The sequence below is a fragment of the Candoia aspera genome, chromosome 16 (genome assembly GCF_035149785.1).
Source record: "Candoia aspera isolate rCanAsp1 chromosome 16, rCanAsp1.hap2, whole genome shotgun sequence".
Lineage (NCBI taxonomy): Eukaryota > Metazoa > Chordata > Lepidosauria > Squamata > Boidae > Candoia > Candoia aspera.
Genome location: NC_086168.1, coordinates 3,701,690 through 3,719,848, shown reverse-complemented (window position 1 = coordinate 3,719,848; position 18,159 = coordinate 3,701,690). Strand labels below are relative to the sequence as shown.

Here is an 18,159-nt window from a genome sequence, read left to right as displayed (position 1 = left end):
ATGATTACCAGGCAGAACATCCATCAAATTTGCTGGCTGGGAATTTTGAGAGGGGAAGTCCCAACTCACCTAAAAGGCACAAGGATTGGGGGGGGGGGGAGGATGGAATCAAAGGGACTGCCTCAAACTCTTGATGAAAAGACAGGGTAGAAACAGCAAATGGTGTTTTGCTCAGGAGGCACACACAGTCCCTCTTAGGCGTTGTGTTGTGCACAGCTTATTTCACACGCCAACAAGGATAACTTCACACAACTAGCAGCGCACCGGACAGCAATCCCATTGCAAAAACAGACCAATGTTACCTTGGCTTCTACCTCAGTGCAAGACAGGATAAAGACATATTTGTATCCATAAAGTGCGAAGCTTTGTTAAATGAAGGGGTGGAAAGAAGGGAGCTTCATGCTACTCTGAGAGAACAGCAGCATTAAAAACAAAATAAATGCTCCTGCCTTTATTTTCCCGGGTGCAACGCCAGTACCCAAGGTTTTTTTTTTTTTTTTTTAAAGAAGGCCATGGAGGGATGCAGCATTTGGCTCAAAACAGGAACTGCAAGGATTTTATTAAGCCTGAAAGTCACAGCGCCAGCTATGGTGCCCGCCAACCATCTGTGAACCAGTTATAATTCGGCACACTAGATCACCTCCTTGTACAAGGACACAAAACTCTTAAGAGCAGACCCAGAAGTGCTTTTGAAGGAGAGGAAATCTGCCAGAATGAGGTTGGTAGAAGACCCCTGACGGGCCACCATCTGGCAGAATGAATTTTTTGAGCGACTGAGTCACCATGATGGGCAAGCCTTAGATGAGCAATCAGGCTAAATGCTGGAGAAGGAAGTGGCAAACCAGCCTTCTGGTATTCTGGCAAGCGACTTCCTGGGAAGAAAACCAAATGGATGTTCACACGCTGGATCACCTGAGAAGCTGAGGAAAGAGCAATGCCTTTCAAATGAGTGCGTGGCTTCTCACTAGTGACTCATTCAACAAAGTCTAAGCTCTGGTGGGACTTCTAAGTTATTACACTATGGAGAAGATGGGCCAGGGAGTCTCAGCTATGATACCCTCCACTCATCTTTATTAGTGCTAACTCTAGTCAACAAACAGAGCTGCCTGAGCCTAGAGCCCTTCAGAAGTGGTCAGTGAGTTATAAATGTCAACATAACAAAAGGGGAAGATCCTTAAAGACATGCCCAGGAAACCATATTCAATTACACTCAGGACAGAGTGGAAACCGAACTAGTTATAACCCAGGCCTCATGCCTGACTTTTGGAATACAGCCCGGCCTGAATTAGTCATCCTGCTTTGTTTCAAAAAAAAAAAAAGAGAGATGCTGAATCCAATCCAATCGCCTCCATGAAAACTTACTGCACCTCTATTTAGAAAATGTCCTAACAGCCAGGAACCACGCTGAGACAAGGAACAGGTCTCTAGTGTTTTATTGTTGCTACATAACAGGGAAATCCTAACAAACTGAAGAAGCGTGGGAAAAACCCAGACATATAAACCCCAAAGGTCAAGGCGGGCCCGATCTGTGCCTCTTGGAATGGCTACCTAATTCCCCAGTGCTACGCATGCGCTTTACAGCCTGGATGGGAGCCCCCTGCTCGCCATCCTTACTCATGACAGAAAAAGCCAAGGTGACTCACCAAGAAGAAAGACAGCATACAGTGAAGTCCATTAATCAGACGGTGAGCAGCAGATTAAGATAGAAAAAGAAAACCTAACTATAACTAATGAGAGACCAACAGAAGCTATTTAAGCTCGTCCACTGCTCCATCAAAGGACGTGGTAAGCATTCCCCGGCATTGGGTGGACTGCAGCCATGTTACTGACCTCTCCTGTAGAATTTGGATGCATCTGAAAAAAATGAGCAAGGACAACATGGTGCAATAAGGGTATTTCAAACGTAGATTCGGTATGCCTAGCATTTGTCGTGGTATTTTGCAACCTCTAACATAACAAGCAAAGAAAACGAGCATGATGGGAAGGAAGAGCCTAGACTTCAAGGAAGAAGAGAAGAAAAATAGGGCACTTCCCAGGGCATGTCACTTGATGCTGGGTTTGGTGATATATGTCTCTGTTTCAAATTGAAGGCTTGGTCAGCAGACCGAGAACGTGATGATGGAAATTAAGGTGTATCAATCCTAAAGCACACAAGGATACTTTGCCTTGAAGGACGAAGAGGGAGAGACGGGGGCGCCCACAAAGTGCAAGCTGAGTCATGAACAGGGTTGCACATCCCCAGGACCCATACCATTAGAAATGCACACTCCCCCAAGAGTCACCATGATGGGCAAGCCTTAGATGAGCAATCAGACTAAATACTGGAGAAGGAAGTGGCAAACCAGCCTTCCGGTATCCTGGCAAACGACTTCCTGGATTCTGGGAAGAAAACCAAATGGATGTTCACACACTGGATCACCTGAGAAGCTGAAGAAAGATCGATGCCTTTCCGAAGGGGAGCCTCAGAAAACCGTTGGGCATGACGTGAACAGCAAGAGCAACAAAGCATCGGCACCAGATGAAGTAAAACCAGACAACCGACTGGATGCACAAATAAGGAAGCTAAAGCTATTTTGTTTCTACAGTGCGGGAATTGTTGGAGACGAGAAAACAGCGTGCAAGGTTGCTCGATATTTTTGTTTTTTAAAAAAGAATCACAGGTAGTCCTCGCATAACGACCACAACTGAGACCGGGATTTCGTTTGCTAAGCAACGTGGTCGTTAAGCGAATCTGACCCAATTTTATGGCCTTTTTTTGCAGCGGTCATTAAGCGAATCACTGTGGTACTTAAGCGGACCACGTCATCATTAAGCGAATCACACGGTTCCCCACTGATTTTGCTTGCCAGAAGCCAGCCAGGAAGGTTGAAAATTGGCGATCACGTGACCACGGGATGCTGCGGTGGTCATAAATGCGAACTGGTTGCTAAGCACCCAAATTGTGATCACGTGACCGTGGGGACGCTGCAACAGTCCTAAGTGTGAACTGGTTGTAAGTCGTTTTTTTCAGCACTGTCTGAACCATCATTAAACGAAGGGTCATTAAGTGAAGACTACCTGTATGTCAATGCTAGAAGGTGAAGTAGGAACAGATCTTCCCGGGCTCAAACATTCACAGGGAAAGTGACTGTAGATATAAAGTGCATAGTCTTCCTCCCCAGTAGCAACGCCTGTGAGAACTAGACACGTGGTCAAGGCCACCGTTCTTCCAGCTGTAACGTATGACCTTGAAAGTTGGGCTGTCAGAAAGGCTGAACAATAAAGGGGGATGCGTTGAAGTGAGGGGCTGGAGAAAGCTGCCAAGAACATCCTGGCCTGCAAGAAGAACCAACTGTTCAACCCTGGATGAAGTAAAACCAGCCTTCTGCCCTGAAGCACCAATGAAGTTAAGCATAAACGCTCTGGATAGAGACCCCCAAGACAAGAGTCACAGGAGAGGACAGGAAGCTTGGAAAAAACAAAAGCCATTAAAAAAGATGCTGGTAGAAAAGGTAAACCAGATCTCATCACTTGACGACACCAGCAGGTGCCTCCAAGAAGACAAAGAGGCCGTTATTGACAGACGATCCTGGTGAAATAATGTCCATCAGATCATGTCAAGTCAGAGAAGTTTGACGAACGACGTCGTGTGTCTTTTTAGCTGAGAGGAGGGCTACGAGGTAACTGAACAGGCAAAGCAGGACACGGACAATTGGAAAGGAGGACAAATGGGGGAAGGGAGGACACACTAACTGTTTAAGTTTCTCGGCATCGACAACAAAAATTACAGCAAAGGAACTGCAAAAAATTTTACTTAGGCCTGCATGTATATGAAATTACTTTTTCCTGCTTCAAAAAGACTGGTTTTTCAATCGCCAACAAATCTTTGTTTTCAGGAACACGTGCTAGCAACAATACAGAACTGGTGACGATGCGCTTTTCAAACTTCCCTACAGAAGCGTATGAGGAGTCATGAGATCTACAGACTGCAGTGATCACAGATTTGAAGGGGCTGGAGCGGAGCTGATTGCCAGAACCAGGAAATCAATTAAGTAACGGAAATCTAGGCTGCTGTGTTGGTCAACCGACGAGGGAAAGAAAGCAGCAGACAATTTACAAAATTGCAGTACGTGAAAGCGTGAATGACTGTTGTGAAAACAGTCCGAATTTAAAACGAAAACAAGACGCTCAAAAAGCTGGACAATATTCGATTTGAAGGCTATGCCTGCTGGACAGAGGACATGGGGACAAAAAGGAGGACATGTCCTCCCCTTGCTGGACATTGGGTAACCCCAGCCAAGTGCAGTTGAAGATGAGGGATATATGACAGAGAAGCAGAAAGTTATGTAGGATGCAGAAAATCTGCTCAAGGAGAAGCCTTTTCTCCTTCTCTCCTAAGTCAAAAGTCTAACTTGATAAAATTACTGTAACACAAAGAGATGCTTAAACTGAGAGATTCACCCCCATCAGATGCAGGGACAGTCACCATCTTAGATGGCTTTAAAATGGAGTAGTCCTCAACTTACGATCATTCGCTTAGCGACTGTTCAAAGTTACAACGGTGCTGAAAAAAGTGATTTATGGCTGGTCCTTGCACTTACAACCGTTGCAGTGTCCCCACGGTCATGTGATCAAAATTCAGGCGCTGGGCAACCAGCATGTATTAATGACAGCTGCAGCATCCCAGGGTCATGCGATTGCCATTTGCTGCCTTCCCAACCGGTTTCCGACAAGCAAAATCAATGAGGAACTGCATGATTCACTTAACGACTGTGTGATTTGCTTAACAATCACAATTCACTTAATGATCACCATGATTTGCTTAATGACCACAAGAAATGTCATAAGTTCGGGTATGGTCACACGACACCTCGCTTAATGACTGCACCTGTCCTAACTGCCAGGAAACACACTGAGACAGGGAACTGGTCTCTAATGTTTATTGCTAATACATAACAGTAATCCTAACAAACTGAAGAAGTGTGGGAAAAACCCAGACATATAAACCCCAAAGGTTAAGGCGGTCCTGATCTGTGTCTCTTTGAATGGCTGCCCAATTCCTCAGTGCTACGCATGCGCTTAACAGTCTGGATGGGAGCCCCCTGCTCGCCATCCTTACTCATGACAGCACCACTCAACAACAAATTTTCCTGTCCCTCTTGTGGTCGTAAATCGAGGACTACCTGTAGACAAATACATGGAGGATCAGGGTTACCTGCGATAGTGGAGAAAGGCAGTTACCCTTCCATCCACGGTTACAAGCTTCCTGACATCTGGTTGCTCACTTTGTGGCATTGAATGGCTGCCTTGATCCAGCAGGACTCTTTTTAGCTTCTTATGATTGCAATATAAATTCCTAACTTCAGAAGTGCAATCAGATTCTGTTTATATTTATTCAGAAAGGTCTGTGAATAAATATAGGATGCTGAGTAAGCATCGTGGAGTAAACTGGGCGCAGCACTGCTTCCCAGGGCGCTCACACAGATCTTTCTAGCACGCCAATTCTCCCAAAGTGAAGAACAAGGTCACCTCTGATATTCCTGCCAAAACCAAGAATCACTGCAAAAGAGCCAGTTTGATCTAGTGGTTAAGGCAACTTAACCACTAAGGCAGGACTAGAACTCACAAGCAACTGTGAGTTCTAGTCCCACCTTGGGCATGAAGGCCGGCTGGGCGACCGTGGGCCAGTCGCTCCCTCTCAGCCCAAGGGCCAATCAGGCATGGTAGGAGAGTTCTAGTCCCGCCTTAGGCACGAAAGCCGGCTGGGTGACCGTGGGCCAGTCCCTTTCTCTCAGCCCAACTCACCTCACAGGGTTGTTGTTGTAGGGAAAATCGGAGGAGGAAGGAGTATTAGGGATGTTCACCGCCTTGAGTTATTTATAAAAATAATTAAGGCAGGATAGAAAATAAAAATGTTTTAAAAATTACACAATATATCTGGGAAATTCCAATGCTCGTTCTATCTATCTATCTATCTATCTATCTATCTATCTATCTATCTATCTATCTATCAAATTTCGCCACTGCCCATCTTCCTCCAAGAGAGGGACTTTGGCAGTTTTAAAAGAAACAGTTTAGTCTACCACAAATGTTTCAGTCCAGAGGAGGAAGGAACATTTCACAATGCTGTCAACTCATCACATATGATGACATACCAACATGGCTTCTGCTTTTTTCTTCCCCCCACCCCCAACAATAGCAACCGCTGAAGTTATACGCTACAGGATTAAGGGTTCTGGCCAATATTTGCCAAGCCTCACTGGACAAAATTAAAAGATAATACATTATATCTTCAATTGCAATGTTAAGCCTCAGTAGGTGAAAAGAAAAGATTATAAACATTGTCACTAATACATTAAAAAAAAAAAACCTTCACATTTGGGGTGCTTTTTTTCCAAAGCCCGCTTTGATGCCCTCCCTTCAGCACTGCTGGCAGGAAGATTTCATGGGACTCCTTGTTCACAGAGACTTTGCCCTTGTGGATCCAGGGAGGTAGAAGCTCTTGCCCATGTCCTCATACGGTGTCCTTTTTATGATGCCCCACGACGTGCTCTGACCTCCCCAATTATTTCTAAGTTTGTGGGCCATACTCATAGACCTTATGTTTATTTCCTTTTAAGGGGTGCTGATCCTACACTCCCATACCTGGTGGCCAAATATTTTTATCAAGCTATACAATTACGCAAAACATGTTAATTAGATATACTGTTTTACTATTTCATTGTTTTCCTTTTTCTTGACAATGAATTGTTGAATTAAACTACTTTCTTTTATTGTAAATGCTGGTCAAAGACCATAATAAAGTTATTCGTTCATCCGTTCTTCCAGAAAGTGACATATAGGTATTTTCTGAGAAATGTGGTTATCAAGTAAAGGCGACCCGAATCCAAGGAAAAGGAAACAGGAAGTCGATGCTTGGTCACAACTTTTCCAGTTCAGGGATTTCAAACACAATTCAATAGGAAACGACTGCTAAAAATGGTAACCGATTGACTTAATTCCGAGTTAGAAACAAAAGAGCAGCCACAAGTATTAAGCAGTCATGCACCTGGATAAATACAGCATTGGCAAACAGAAGAACTCATCCTGAATATTTCCACTTGCTTACTTTGCACGACCTGAACAGCGTTGCTATATCTGCTCTCGCTAGACATTTACTCAAAAGACTTTCTAAGTAATAATTTAGAGTGACTCCTTCCTGGAGGCCTGCCAAAAGCTGACTTTTAAAGAATACAGTTAAAGCTAGAATGGAAACTAGGGTGCCCCAGCTCTCAAGGGATTCCAGGCTGGGAATGATGGAAGGTGGGCGCCCAGCTCTCAAGGGATTCCAGGCTGGGAATGATGGAAGGTGGGCGCCCAGCTCTCAAGGGGTTCCAGGCTGGGGATGATGGAAGGTGGGGTGCCCCAGCTCTCAAGGGGTTCCAGGCTGGGGATGATGGAAGGTGGGGTGCCCCAGCTCTCAAGGGGTTCCAGGCTGGGGATGATGGAAGGTGGGCGCCCAGCTCTCAAGGGGTTCCAGGCTGGGGATGATGGAAGGTGGGGTGCCCCAGCTCTCAAGGGGTTCCAGGCTGGGGATGATGGAAGGTGGGGTGCCCCAGCTCTCAAGGGATTCCAGGCTGGGAATGATGGAAGGTGGGCGCCCAGCTCTCAAGGGGTTCCAGGCTGGGGATGATGGAAGGTGGGGTGCCCCAGCTCTCAAGGGGTTCCAGGCTGGGGATGATGGAAGGTGGGGTGCCCCAGCTCTCAAGGGGTTCCAGGCTGGGGATGATGGAAGGTGGGCGCCCAGCTCTCAAGGGGTTCCAGGCTGGGGATGATGGAAGGTGGGGTGCCCCAGCTCTCAAGGGGTTCCAGGCTGGGGATGATGGAAGGTGGGGTGCCCCAGCTCTCAAGGGGTTCCAGGCTGGGGATGATGGAAGGTGGGGTGCCCCAGCTCTCAAGGGGTTCCAGGCTGGGGATGATGGAAGGTGGGGTGCCCCAGCTCTCAAGGGGTTCCAGGCTGGGGATGATGGAAGGTGGGGTGCCCCAGCTCTCAAGGGGTTCCAGGCTGGGGATGATGGAAGGTGGGTGCCCAGCTCTCAAGGGGTTCCAGGCTGGGGATGATGGAAGGTGGGGTGCCCCAGCTCTCAAGGGGTTCCAGGCTGGGGATGATGGAAGGTGGGGTGCCCCAGCTCTCAAGGGGTTCCAGGCTGGGGATGATGGAAGGTGGGGTGCCCCAGCTCTCAAGGGGTTCCAGGCTGGGGATGATGGAAGGTGGGTGCCCAGCTCTCAAGGGGTTCCAGGCTGGGGATGATGGAAGGTGGGGTGCCCCAGCTCTCAAGGGGTTCCAGGCTGGGGATGATGGAAGGTGGGGTGCCCCAGCTCTCAAGGGGTTCCAGGCTGGGGATGATGGAAGGTGGGGTGCCCCAGCTCTCAAGGGGTTCCAGGCTGGGGATGATGGAAGGTGGGTGCCCAGCTCTCAAGGGGTTCCAGGCTGGGGATGATGGAAGGTGGGGTGCCCCAGCTCTCAAGGGGCTCCAGGCTGGGGATGATGGAAGGTGGGTGCCCCAGCTCTCAAGGGGTTCCAGGCTGGGGATGATGGAAGGTGGGGTGCCCCAGCTCTAAGCAGTTCCAGGCTGGGGATGATGGGATTGGAGTGTAACAGCCTGAAGGGATTCAGCTGGGGATGACGGAGGCTAGGGCCCAGCAGACACGGGGAAAGCGTACGGTCCAAGGATGCGACTCGGCCCGGGCAAGGCCCCTCCACGTGTCTCCGCGCCCGGGCCGGCCCGCCAGCGCCCGCCTCGCCACTCCGCGGGTCCGCCGCGCGCGTCCCCGCCGCCTACCTTGAGACTGAGGTGGTGGAGGCGGGCCTGCGCGGGGCCCCCCGAGAGCAGGGCGGCCAGCAGGGCCAGGAGGAGCCCGCCCGACGCTGCCCGGGCCGGGGAGAGGAAGCCGGAACCGCCGCCGCCGCCGCCGCGCGCCATCTTTACTCCAGCGTCAACATCGCCCGCGCCCGCCCTCTTCCGGGGTTAAAGGTCACCTCCGGGAGGGCGACGCGGCCCCCGGCGGGGCCATAGAGGCGCCTGCCTAGGGCCGGTGCGTCGCCGGAACTTCCGGTCCAGAAAGCGGAAGCGGGCGGACCATCGAGAGGCGGGCTAGAGCGACCCTCTCGCTCGTGCCGGGTCGACGGGCAAGGCCCCCCGGCGCGCGTTGGCCGGGCAGAGACACCATTTTCGGGCTCCACGTGGCCGCTGATTCCCGCCCCGGGCGAAGTCCCGCCACGCGCCGAAAGGAGGCGAAGCAGCTCCCTCCCAGCGGCGTGGCTGGGCGCGGGGTGGGGAAGCGGCGGCTTCACTCCCACGACGGGCCGAGGCGCCCCCCGCCGGCTTGGCGCGTCCTGGGAATCCAGCCTCCCTCGTCCCTCCGCCCTCGGTGGATGCCGGTTTTGTCTCTGGACCCTTTTAGCGAGTTCTGCGTATTCACACCACCCTCTATAGTTACTCGACTGCTTCTCGTCAGACTTTTAACCCAGCTTCCCCACACACAGATCTATAAAGCCAAATAGTTACATATATGTATGCACGCACTCATATCTAGTCAACTATATATACATACAGAGAGAGAGAAATCAACTATATATATACATATATGATCTATATATTTACATATATATCTTCAACGGTTTTATGTATATATAGTCATCTCTATATATTTGGTTACGTGCCATCAGGTTTTTGACTCCTAGCAACCACACATATATATAGAATTGACCATATATACACACACACACATCTAGTCAACTATATATACATATATATAGAGAGAAAGTCAACTATATATATGATCAATATATTAACACATATATTAAATGATTTTATATATATATAGTCATCTCTTTCTATATATATATTTGGTTATGTGTCATCAGGTTTTCAACTAGCAACCACAGAGATATATATATTGACTAAATATATATATATATATATATGCATGTGTGTATATGTATATACACACACAAATAGCTGACTATCTTCTGTATGCATAGTTGTATACATCAACTATATATATATACACACAGTCAAATACATAGTAAACTATATTTATGGTCAACTATGTATACACAAGATATATATATATATATATATATATATAGTCAGCCATTTTGTGTATATATAGATACAGAGAGAATCAACTATCTAGCTATATCTATTGTTGAGGCAACTAACATCCTTAATACTCTTACTTACTAACTTCCTCACAACATAAACAACTACCTCTTACACACCAAAGCATATGTACCTGCACCATCATAGGTGTTCAATGCCCTAGCCTAAGATATGGTTGATAAAGCCATGGTATAGCGTCTGGGTTAATCAATACACAAAACTCAGCCTCACAATATTTCTGCTGCCACAAAACAGGGCCAAACCCATCACATACACACCTACACAGATCGAACAGGATGACCTACGAAGACCAGAGATAGAGTCCCACACCCTCTACCCTAAGATCTACCCAACCCTCCTGTAATCCAGCCAACGTGTTCTGTAAATTCAGCAAAGTCATAAAGAAAGAAATGATCCACCATTTTAAATTTTCCCCATGCTTTAATTTCCTGCATAGTATCCCACGTAGAAGGGAATTTGCTTCAGCTGCTTCATCAGCCAATCTAGCAGCCAATTTTGAGAATGCCTATAAATTCAGAGTTGTTGTAAGGAGTTGAAAGTTTAGTGCTGGTGTTTTAGATAAGGCTGGGGAGTCCTGAAGAAGATAAAAGGTTTGTGATGCTTCTTCTTACTACCTTCTGCCTAATTTGGAAATCCATACAATCTTCTTTTTGAGCAGGATAAGATTGCCTTGGGTTGGTAATTGATGGGAAAAAAAGCACCTTTAATCTGGCCAAGTCCTGTATTTGTCATATTCCCTTGCTGATGTTACAAGTTGGGGTTTTTTTTTACAACATGTTTAATGGCTAAAATCTGTTCATCCAACTGCTGCTGAAAATCTCATGGCCAATTTCAGAAAATATTCTGTTTTGATTATGTTATTTAAGCCACACAATATTGTAGGCATAAATACAAACAAACAAATGTAGCAATCAAGTCAAATCACATGGCTGGAGTATGAATTTGACTCAGGTCCTCCCATTCACCACTAGATGTCATGTGAACACAGTTGGTGGTTTTTGGCTGCCCGGATTTTGATCAGTAGACATTTAATTGTGAACCATTATTTTGATTTCCTGCTGCAGTGATTAAGGCTCCATTGCTTAATTATTCAAACATTTAGATAAACTGACTTAAAAATGAACTGTCTAATATAGGGATCTGAGAAATACTGTAGCCATCCTTTTCAAAACTATGACCTAATTCATGTTATCATAAATGTTTTGGTTAACCCTGATTTAGTTTACACAATGCACCAAGCTGATCACCATAAGTCACCTTGGGAGGATTTTTGCTCTCTAAAGCTGCCTGAAAAGATTTGTAACAAATAAAAGGATGTGTTTTTTTCTTTGATGTTTCTTTAATGCAACAGGTGAACCAAGATGAGCTTTAGTGGCTATTAGTATTACTGTTTCTTTTATATTTTATTGATGCTGTGGGCCTCTCAGAATTATTGTATATAAAATGGGCAGCCATGTCAATCTCTTAAATAAAAAAACTGCAAATGTGAGTTTGAAGACATTACACGTGTAAAATGCAGTTGCCAGTTTTCTTGTGGGCCATGTTCTAGTGCTTTTAAAAGCCGTTTCTGCCCTTCTTGCCTATATTGTTAATAGAAACTGTGCAGAAGTGACTGTGTTCTAAAATCGTGCTGATCCTGGGGTAGCAAGGCACCAAATATGCAAAAATTCTGTCTTTCTTTCTACTGTCTCATATTTAACACCAATCTGATAACGAAAAAATATATAGTAAGTGAAGTTTTTTTTTCAGTTTATCAATTTTTGTTTTCTCTGGAGAATAATCTATCAGGCTACTTACTATAAATGAATCAGCCAAGCTTAGATTAAGATAGGCAGGCTGCAGCAAAGAACAGCCATCCAGCTCTTTTAATAACAAATTTTGTTTGATCTTTTGGGGTTCCCCAAAGTTCCACGGTTGTACAGTAGCTGCATCTTTTTTGCAGACCTCCCAAAGCTGATCTTTGACTGTAACAGAAAGCCATTTTGTTTGGTCATCACAATAATAAGTCTGTTAAATTGAAATAAGTGGAAGCCTTTCTTATCATAGTATTTCAAGATGATCGTCTTCCTCTTAAGCAGCCTTTCTCAACCTTTTGACCCTGGAGGAACCCTTGAAATATTTTTCAGGCCTCGGGGGACCCCTGCACATTCAGGTTCAAATGTAGGCCAGAAGTTACAAAATTATTTTATTCGTTTCATGGGTAGGCCTGTATAGATGCATGAACAGTGTTCTTAAACTAAAAATAAAAATGAAACTTCTTTAATGTGAAGTTGCCCGAATTTGAAATAATTTTTTAAATAAATTGGGATCTCCCAGGGATCCCCTAGTGACCTCTTGCAGAACCTGAGGGTGCCACAGAACCCTGGTTGAGAAACCCTGATCTAAGCCCTCAGCCCAGGCTAACAGAACACTTCAAGCGAAAACTGTATTAGAAGTCTTTGCAAACATCCATATTTGGTACCATATTTGGAAAGGACTGCCTGAGGAACACTCAGCTTCTGAAATTATTTTTCTGGTGAGTCCTTCTTTTTAAATATTATTTTTCTCATCAACCTGAGACTTTATTCAGACAGATCTTTGGCCTGGAAAAACGATTGGATTTTGCAAATGTTTTTAACTAGATGCTATTTTATGGATCCATGATTTGGTTTTAGTTGCTCCCCATTTACTGAATGGTTTGGTTTTTAGGCTACTCATTTAAACTTGGTGCTCCAGGGGTTCAGTTGAATGGTGCATGATTTGAACTCATTGCAGGCCTCTACATGTTTACTCAGAAGAGAGTTCTACTGCATAAACAGCTTATGTTTAATATGCATGTAGGTAAAGGTAAAGGTTTCCCTTGACGTTAAGTCCAGTCGTGTCCGACTCTAGGGGGCGGTGCTCATCTCCGTTTCAAAGCCAAAGAGCCGGCGTTTGTCCGTAGACACTTCCGTGGTCATGTGGCCAGCATGACTACACGGAACGCCGTTACCTGCCCGCCGAAGCGGTAGCTATTAATCTACTCACATTTGCATGTTTTCGAACTGCTAGGTTGGCAGGAGCTAGGACTAGCAACGGGCGCTCACCCCGTCATGCTGATTCGAACTGCCGACCTTCCGATCGGCAAGCTCAGCAGCTCAGCAGTTTAACCTGCAGCGCCACCGCGTCCCATATGCATGTAGAGGATAGCTTTTTCTTCAGCAGGGAATGAGTTATGGATTTTTTTTTTAAAACCAGAATAAGAGGTTGGATATTTTAATTCCGTTCCTGCTGCATGGCACCTTCTTCACAGCTACATTCGTATATATGGTGTCTGGGCGTTGTTGCTGCATTCTTGTTGACTGGAGGTCTCTTGCGAAAGCTTTGTGGTTTGCACAGTAAAATTCATCACTATTGGCTGAGGTCACCCCAAGCACCAAGCCATGAAGCATGGCTTTCACAAAGGACAATGGCTGGTTTCATGCACAACACACTAATTGTTTTACTTTACCGCATAAAGTGATCAACAAAAGAGAAATATCACATAATGCTACTGTGTGGATCCCTGCAGGTGGTTGGATGGGATGATCTCCTGGCCTCTCCCCGCCCTTTAGTTTCACAGTCTGTTGGTGGTGCTGGATGTTGTGCAAAACTGGCTGAGACAGCGAAGTTGCTCTGCAACCAAGAATGAGCTTAATCCAAGAGGCTAGATTCCTAGCTCACTTTGCACAGGGTACGAGAATCCTTTGGACCCAGACATTTTATTTAAAAAAAAAAATTATACATATATACATATACATACATACACACACACTATACTACATCCATCTTCCCCTACTGAGTGCAGGCCACGATTCCCAATCTGGGCATTACAATATAGTGGTTGTAGACTGTATAGAGCGGCTATATAGTCTTTGCTGAAGGCAGGGTTTCTCTTAAGGGTTAGGGCAGAATATTCATCTGAGCTTCCAGCCTATCTCAATTTCTTCTCCCTGGATCCTGTGCAAATATTTTGCTCCTTCATAGTGGTGGTGCTGTTTTTTGCCCATTGAAGTCAACTGCCAGGATGTTCTACCTGGAATTAGGATAGATTTATTGGGTCACCTTTTTTTTTCATAATAACTTTATTAAGTTTTAAAACAAAGAGATAAAATCTAAGAGAGAACAGAAGTGCAGAAAAAGGAATAACTCCTAACTTCTTTTGCAATAGATATAGATAAAACTTACATTAAACTCCTACTTTAAGGTAGTGTTTCTTAATCTTGGCCACTTTCAGACGTGTTTGACTTCAACTCCCCAAAGAGCAAGGCTGGCTGGGGAATTCTGGGAGTTGAAGTCCACACATCTGCAAGTGGCCAAGGTGGAGAAACACTGATTTTTTCCTATTGTCAACCAACATTATTAATCAGCAAATCCGTACATCATCATTTCATTCTTTTCTGTTTCATGCAAAAAGTCTATTGGATTATCTCAGTCCTGATCTCAACCCTCCTCTGGATGGTGCCCCTTCATCTGCAGGGGCTGTAGCAAGCCCTCCCAAGAACACTCTAGGTGTGTGCATTAAAACAAACAAACAAAAGACGAGTTAGTGCCCCAAAGCAGAAGAGCCTAAAACCCTGGGTTGAGGTGTTCCTGGTTCAGGGTGTTGTGGCGATCCAGCCTGCACCTCAACATACTGTGTGAGTAAAAGGATCATCACAGATGGTTTGTCTGTTGAGCTTAGCTGGCAATAGAGTAGATTCTCCTATTAAACCGTAGTTGGATGGTTTGGACAGCGCGTGCGGAGCCACAACGCGCTTAACCCGGTCGGAGGAAGGCTTGGGGGGGCGTTACGCCCACCTGGCACGCTCAGCTTGAGCACGCCGACCAGGATTCGCTGGTGCGCGCGGTTGGCTGGGCGCGTTGCGCAAACTCCCGGCCCGCCGCGTGGAGCTGAATTGAGCATCCAGCTGGAGCGTCTCCGGCTCTGCAAAAGCGGCCTTTCCGCGGGTCCGGATCACCCCTGCTCCAGGCCCGAGCCAGACCCGGGGGGGGGGCGGCGTTGCGCTAAAAATCTTCCAGCCACCCCCTACCCCTCCCCGAGCTGCTAGCTTTCCTCCCTCCGGGAGAACCTGAGCCGCGCCTGCAGCTTGCTAAAGCGCTGCCGTTCTTGCTCAACCCCTCCCGGGGGTGGGGGTGTCCGCCCCCCGCCGCCGACCCCCTCTTGCGCTTGCGCAATTCCCGGAGCCCCCCCCTGCTCTTCTGCCTTCCCCCCCCCGCACACCCGCTCCTGCCCCGGGCGCATGCGCGCGCTACCCTTCCCCTCCCCGAGCTGTCAAGCCCCCCCTCCCTTCCCCGAGGCTCCCGAGTTGCTGGTTGAGCCATTTTGCTCCGCACGGAGGAAGCGATGGGCAGATAGCGAGCCAAGGTGGGGGGAGTCCCCGAAGCGACCTTACAGCCAGCGAGACTGGGAGGGAGCAGAGGCGAGGCGAGGGGGCGCAGGACCCTTCCCATCTCTGGCTGCTCCTTGGAATTGGGCAGCCTATGCCACTTTGGCCAACGGCTTGGAAGGGGACTTGCCTCCGACTGGGGGTGGCAGCAGCAAGAAGAGGGGGGTGAGGACCCCAGGCCCTCCCTCCCTCCACCCCAGACGCCTTCCACGACCAGCCGCTTCTCCCCCCTCTAGTCGCAGCTGCTGGAACCATGAATTGGGGGGCCGAGCTGTGGGTAAGTGTGGATCGCGCCCAGCCCTTCGCCCCGGGCTGCGGGCTGTTTCTGGACGGCCGGGGGAGAGCGGGCGCCTTCTCCTTCCCCTCCGGAGGGGGTCGCGGGTCGCTCAGCCCCTTCGGAGGCCGGGTCAGCCGATCCCCCACGGTGCGCAAAGTTCCCCGGGCGAAGAATAGGAGGAAAGAATGCTTTTTCATATTTCCTTCTGCGCCTTTTCTCCGCCTCCTGGGGGAAAAAAAAAGGAAAGAAAAATAACGGTCTGAATGCGCTGATGAGGCGCCTCGTGGTCTTCTGCGGCGGATGCGTTTTCTTCTTAATATTAAAATGTAGAATTCTTAGACGCAGCTTTTTGGAAAGGGGGCGTCAGCAGGAGCGCCTGCTGCCCCTGCCCCGCGCGTGCCTGATCCCCTCGGCTGTAAATTCATCATTTTCCCGCTGATGCAATAATTAAGGAAACCCCTGGTGATGCAAAAATTTCTCCTTCTCAACTGGAAGAGGGAACTGGGCTTTTGCTGTGTTAACTCAGCTGTCTTTGGAGAAGAAGAGGCGGTGGGGCAGGGAAGCCAGGGTAGAAGCTGGCCCTGAAAAAGAGCAGGGGAATTGTCCCCCCCCCCCATCTGCTTTCCTAAAAAAAAATAAAAATCAGGTTGGTATTTCTGCTAGGAGAAGGGACTGGTGGTTTAAGCAAAGGGCTGTCTCAAGACACGGGCATTTTCTTATTTTTGTTATTTATTTGCCTTGCCCTCAGAATTTCACAGGCAGGGGTCTGGATTGAGGCACCTCCCCCATGTTTTTCCAACCGTTCTCCCCCTCCCTGCCCCCCTTGCAATGGCTTCATGTAATTCCTGAATTAATGCCTTTTCTGGCTTGGATTCCAGCACCACCGCTGCCTCACCAAAAATCCCCACCAGGAAAACACACACACACACATACCCCAACCTTGCCAAGGTTATAGCTAACCAGGTTTAGCTAAGCTGGTGTGTGAATGCAGCCTGTAGGGTTTTCAAACTGGCAGGGACAAACTCAGGAAGGAGATACGTTGGCTGACTGTGCTGAGAGCCATCTGGATGGGAGGGAAAGAATGATACTTTCTTTTTTTTTTTATTGAAAAAAGGTGTATTTATTTATTTCTGGCCTCTGTCTTTTTTCATAACATGGATCGGCTTGCCTGCATTTCTTTAATGGTTAGCGTCTACCCATCCATCCTTTTCTGCTTTGAAAACCATGAGATGTTTCTGGAATCTCTGACTGTTCGCCAAGATGTAAATGAGTTAAATAAATCTAAAGCCTCTTTTGTTGTTCTTTTATAGCAGGATAAAGGGAAGAGAACTCCCTAACTTTCAAAATTAAGGTTGAGGTTCTGTTCCAGTGGTTCTCTTCACCCACAACTGAACCATAAAACAGCCATTTTTGTCTTGGCATGTTGTGTGAATTCAACTGGGTGGCTGGAGAAACCCAGAAAATTGAGTGACCCATAACTTAAATATGGGCGTGTTGTATGAAGACAGGAGTTGTGTTCACTCAACATGCTTAATCTATTACTGAATTAATGGTTTTTAGGTTTGCACAAGGCAATAACCTGATCAAATTGGCTGGGTAGCCAGAAAAGGGGGGGAAATACAAACAGTTAAAACCAAGATAAGCATATTGTGTGAATGCTGCCAGTCTTTAACTGGCCTTATTTGCACACGTTGGGTGAACACAGCCACTCTTTAATGTCTCAGCTGGCAAATACTGGTCAGAAAAGCAAAATAATTTCAAGGAAGAGGGACATTGACGATGAAAAGGGTGTTTTTGGCTTCCTCTCTGTGTTCGAGTCACATTTTCACCCGGGGAGGGAAAAAAGCATATAAAGGAGAGAACAAACAACTTTTTAGTCGAGAACAATTAAGGAAAGGGAATTTGGGGGCGATGATGTCTGCATGTTTCATTCGCTTAGTTTTCTTGGCTCTTAGTAACTCTGGGTAGCTTGAAAGTAGCCTGTACCTTTATACAAATCTAACGCTTTAGAGTGGATTGGGAAGAAAACCCAGTTTCTGCCTTCGCTCAAATATGAAATTAAATTAGACCAGTCACCAGTTGAATGCATTAATCTCGTTAAGCCATGTTTACTTGGACTGTTGGGCGAGCTCTCGTGGCCTACTTTGCACATACCAACAGGCCATAATTAGTGGCTGGTAAACAAGGTCCAGAAACAGATTTGCTGAAGGGTACATGCAAACTCAGCCCGAGTTGAGCATGGCTTCCTTGCTTAGCGCGGGGCACAAACCGAGCCAATGTGAGGCTCGGCCAGCAGCTGTGGTGAAGCAAACCGTGGTTTAGTGCAACATGCGATGCATCCTTATATGTT

At 47.0% G+C, this 18,159-nt stretch overlaps 3 protein-coding genes across 15 annotated transcripts in view; 2 read left to right on the top strand and 1 right to left on the bottom strand.

Moving 5' to 3' along the window:
- The window catches only part of GPR107 (G protein-coupled receptor 107), a 52,216-nt gene extending 43,252 nt beyond the window's left edge, over positions 1-8,964 (bottom strand). Inside the window, exon 1 of the mRNA XM_063316068.1 lies at positions 8,802-8,964. Within this exon, the coding sequence (XP_063172138.1) occupies positions 8,802-8,942 (141 nt within the window). The 5' untranslated portion in view covers positions 8,943-8,964. The remainder of the gene's footprint in view (positions 1-8,801) is intronic.
- Positions 1-18,159, top strand: part of PTGES (prostaglandin E synthase) — a 377,050-nt gene that overhangs the window by 138,621 nt on the left and 220,270 nt on the right. The window lies entirely within an intron of this gene.
- The window catches only part of FNBP1 (formin binding protein 1), a 108,821-nt gene continuing 106,096 nt past the window's right edge, over positions 15,435-18,159 (top strand). For 4 of the 13 annotated variants that reach the window (XM_063316062.1, XM_063316061.1, XM_063316057.1 and 1 more), the window contains exon 1: positions 15,437-15,809. In XM_063316062.1, the coding sequence (XP_063172132.1) occupies positions 15,786-15,809 (24 nt within the window). In that variant the 5' untranslated portion in view covers positions 15,437-15,785. Of the gene's footprint in view, positions 15,810-18,159 lie in introns of all 13 variants that reach the window. The other 9 variants (XM_063316055.1, XM_063316058.1, XM_063316056.1 and 6 more) reach the window with 4 other exon arrangements.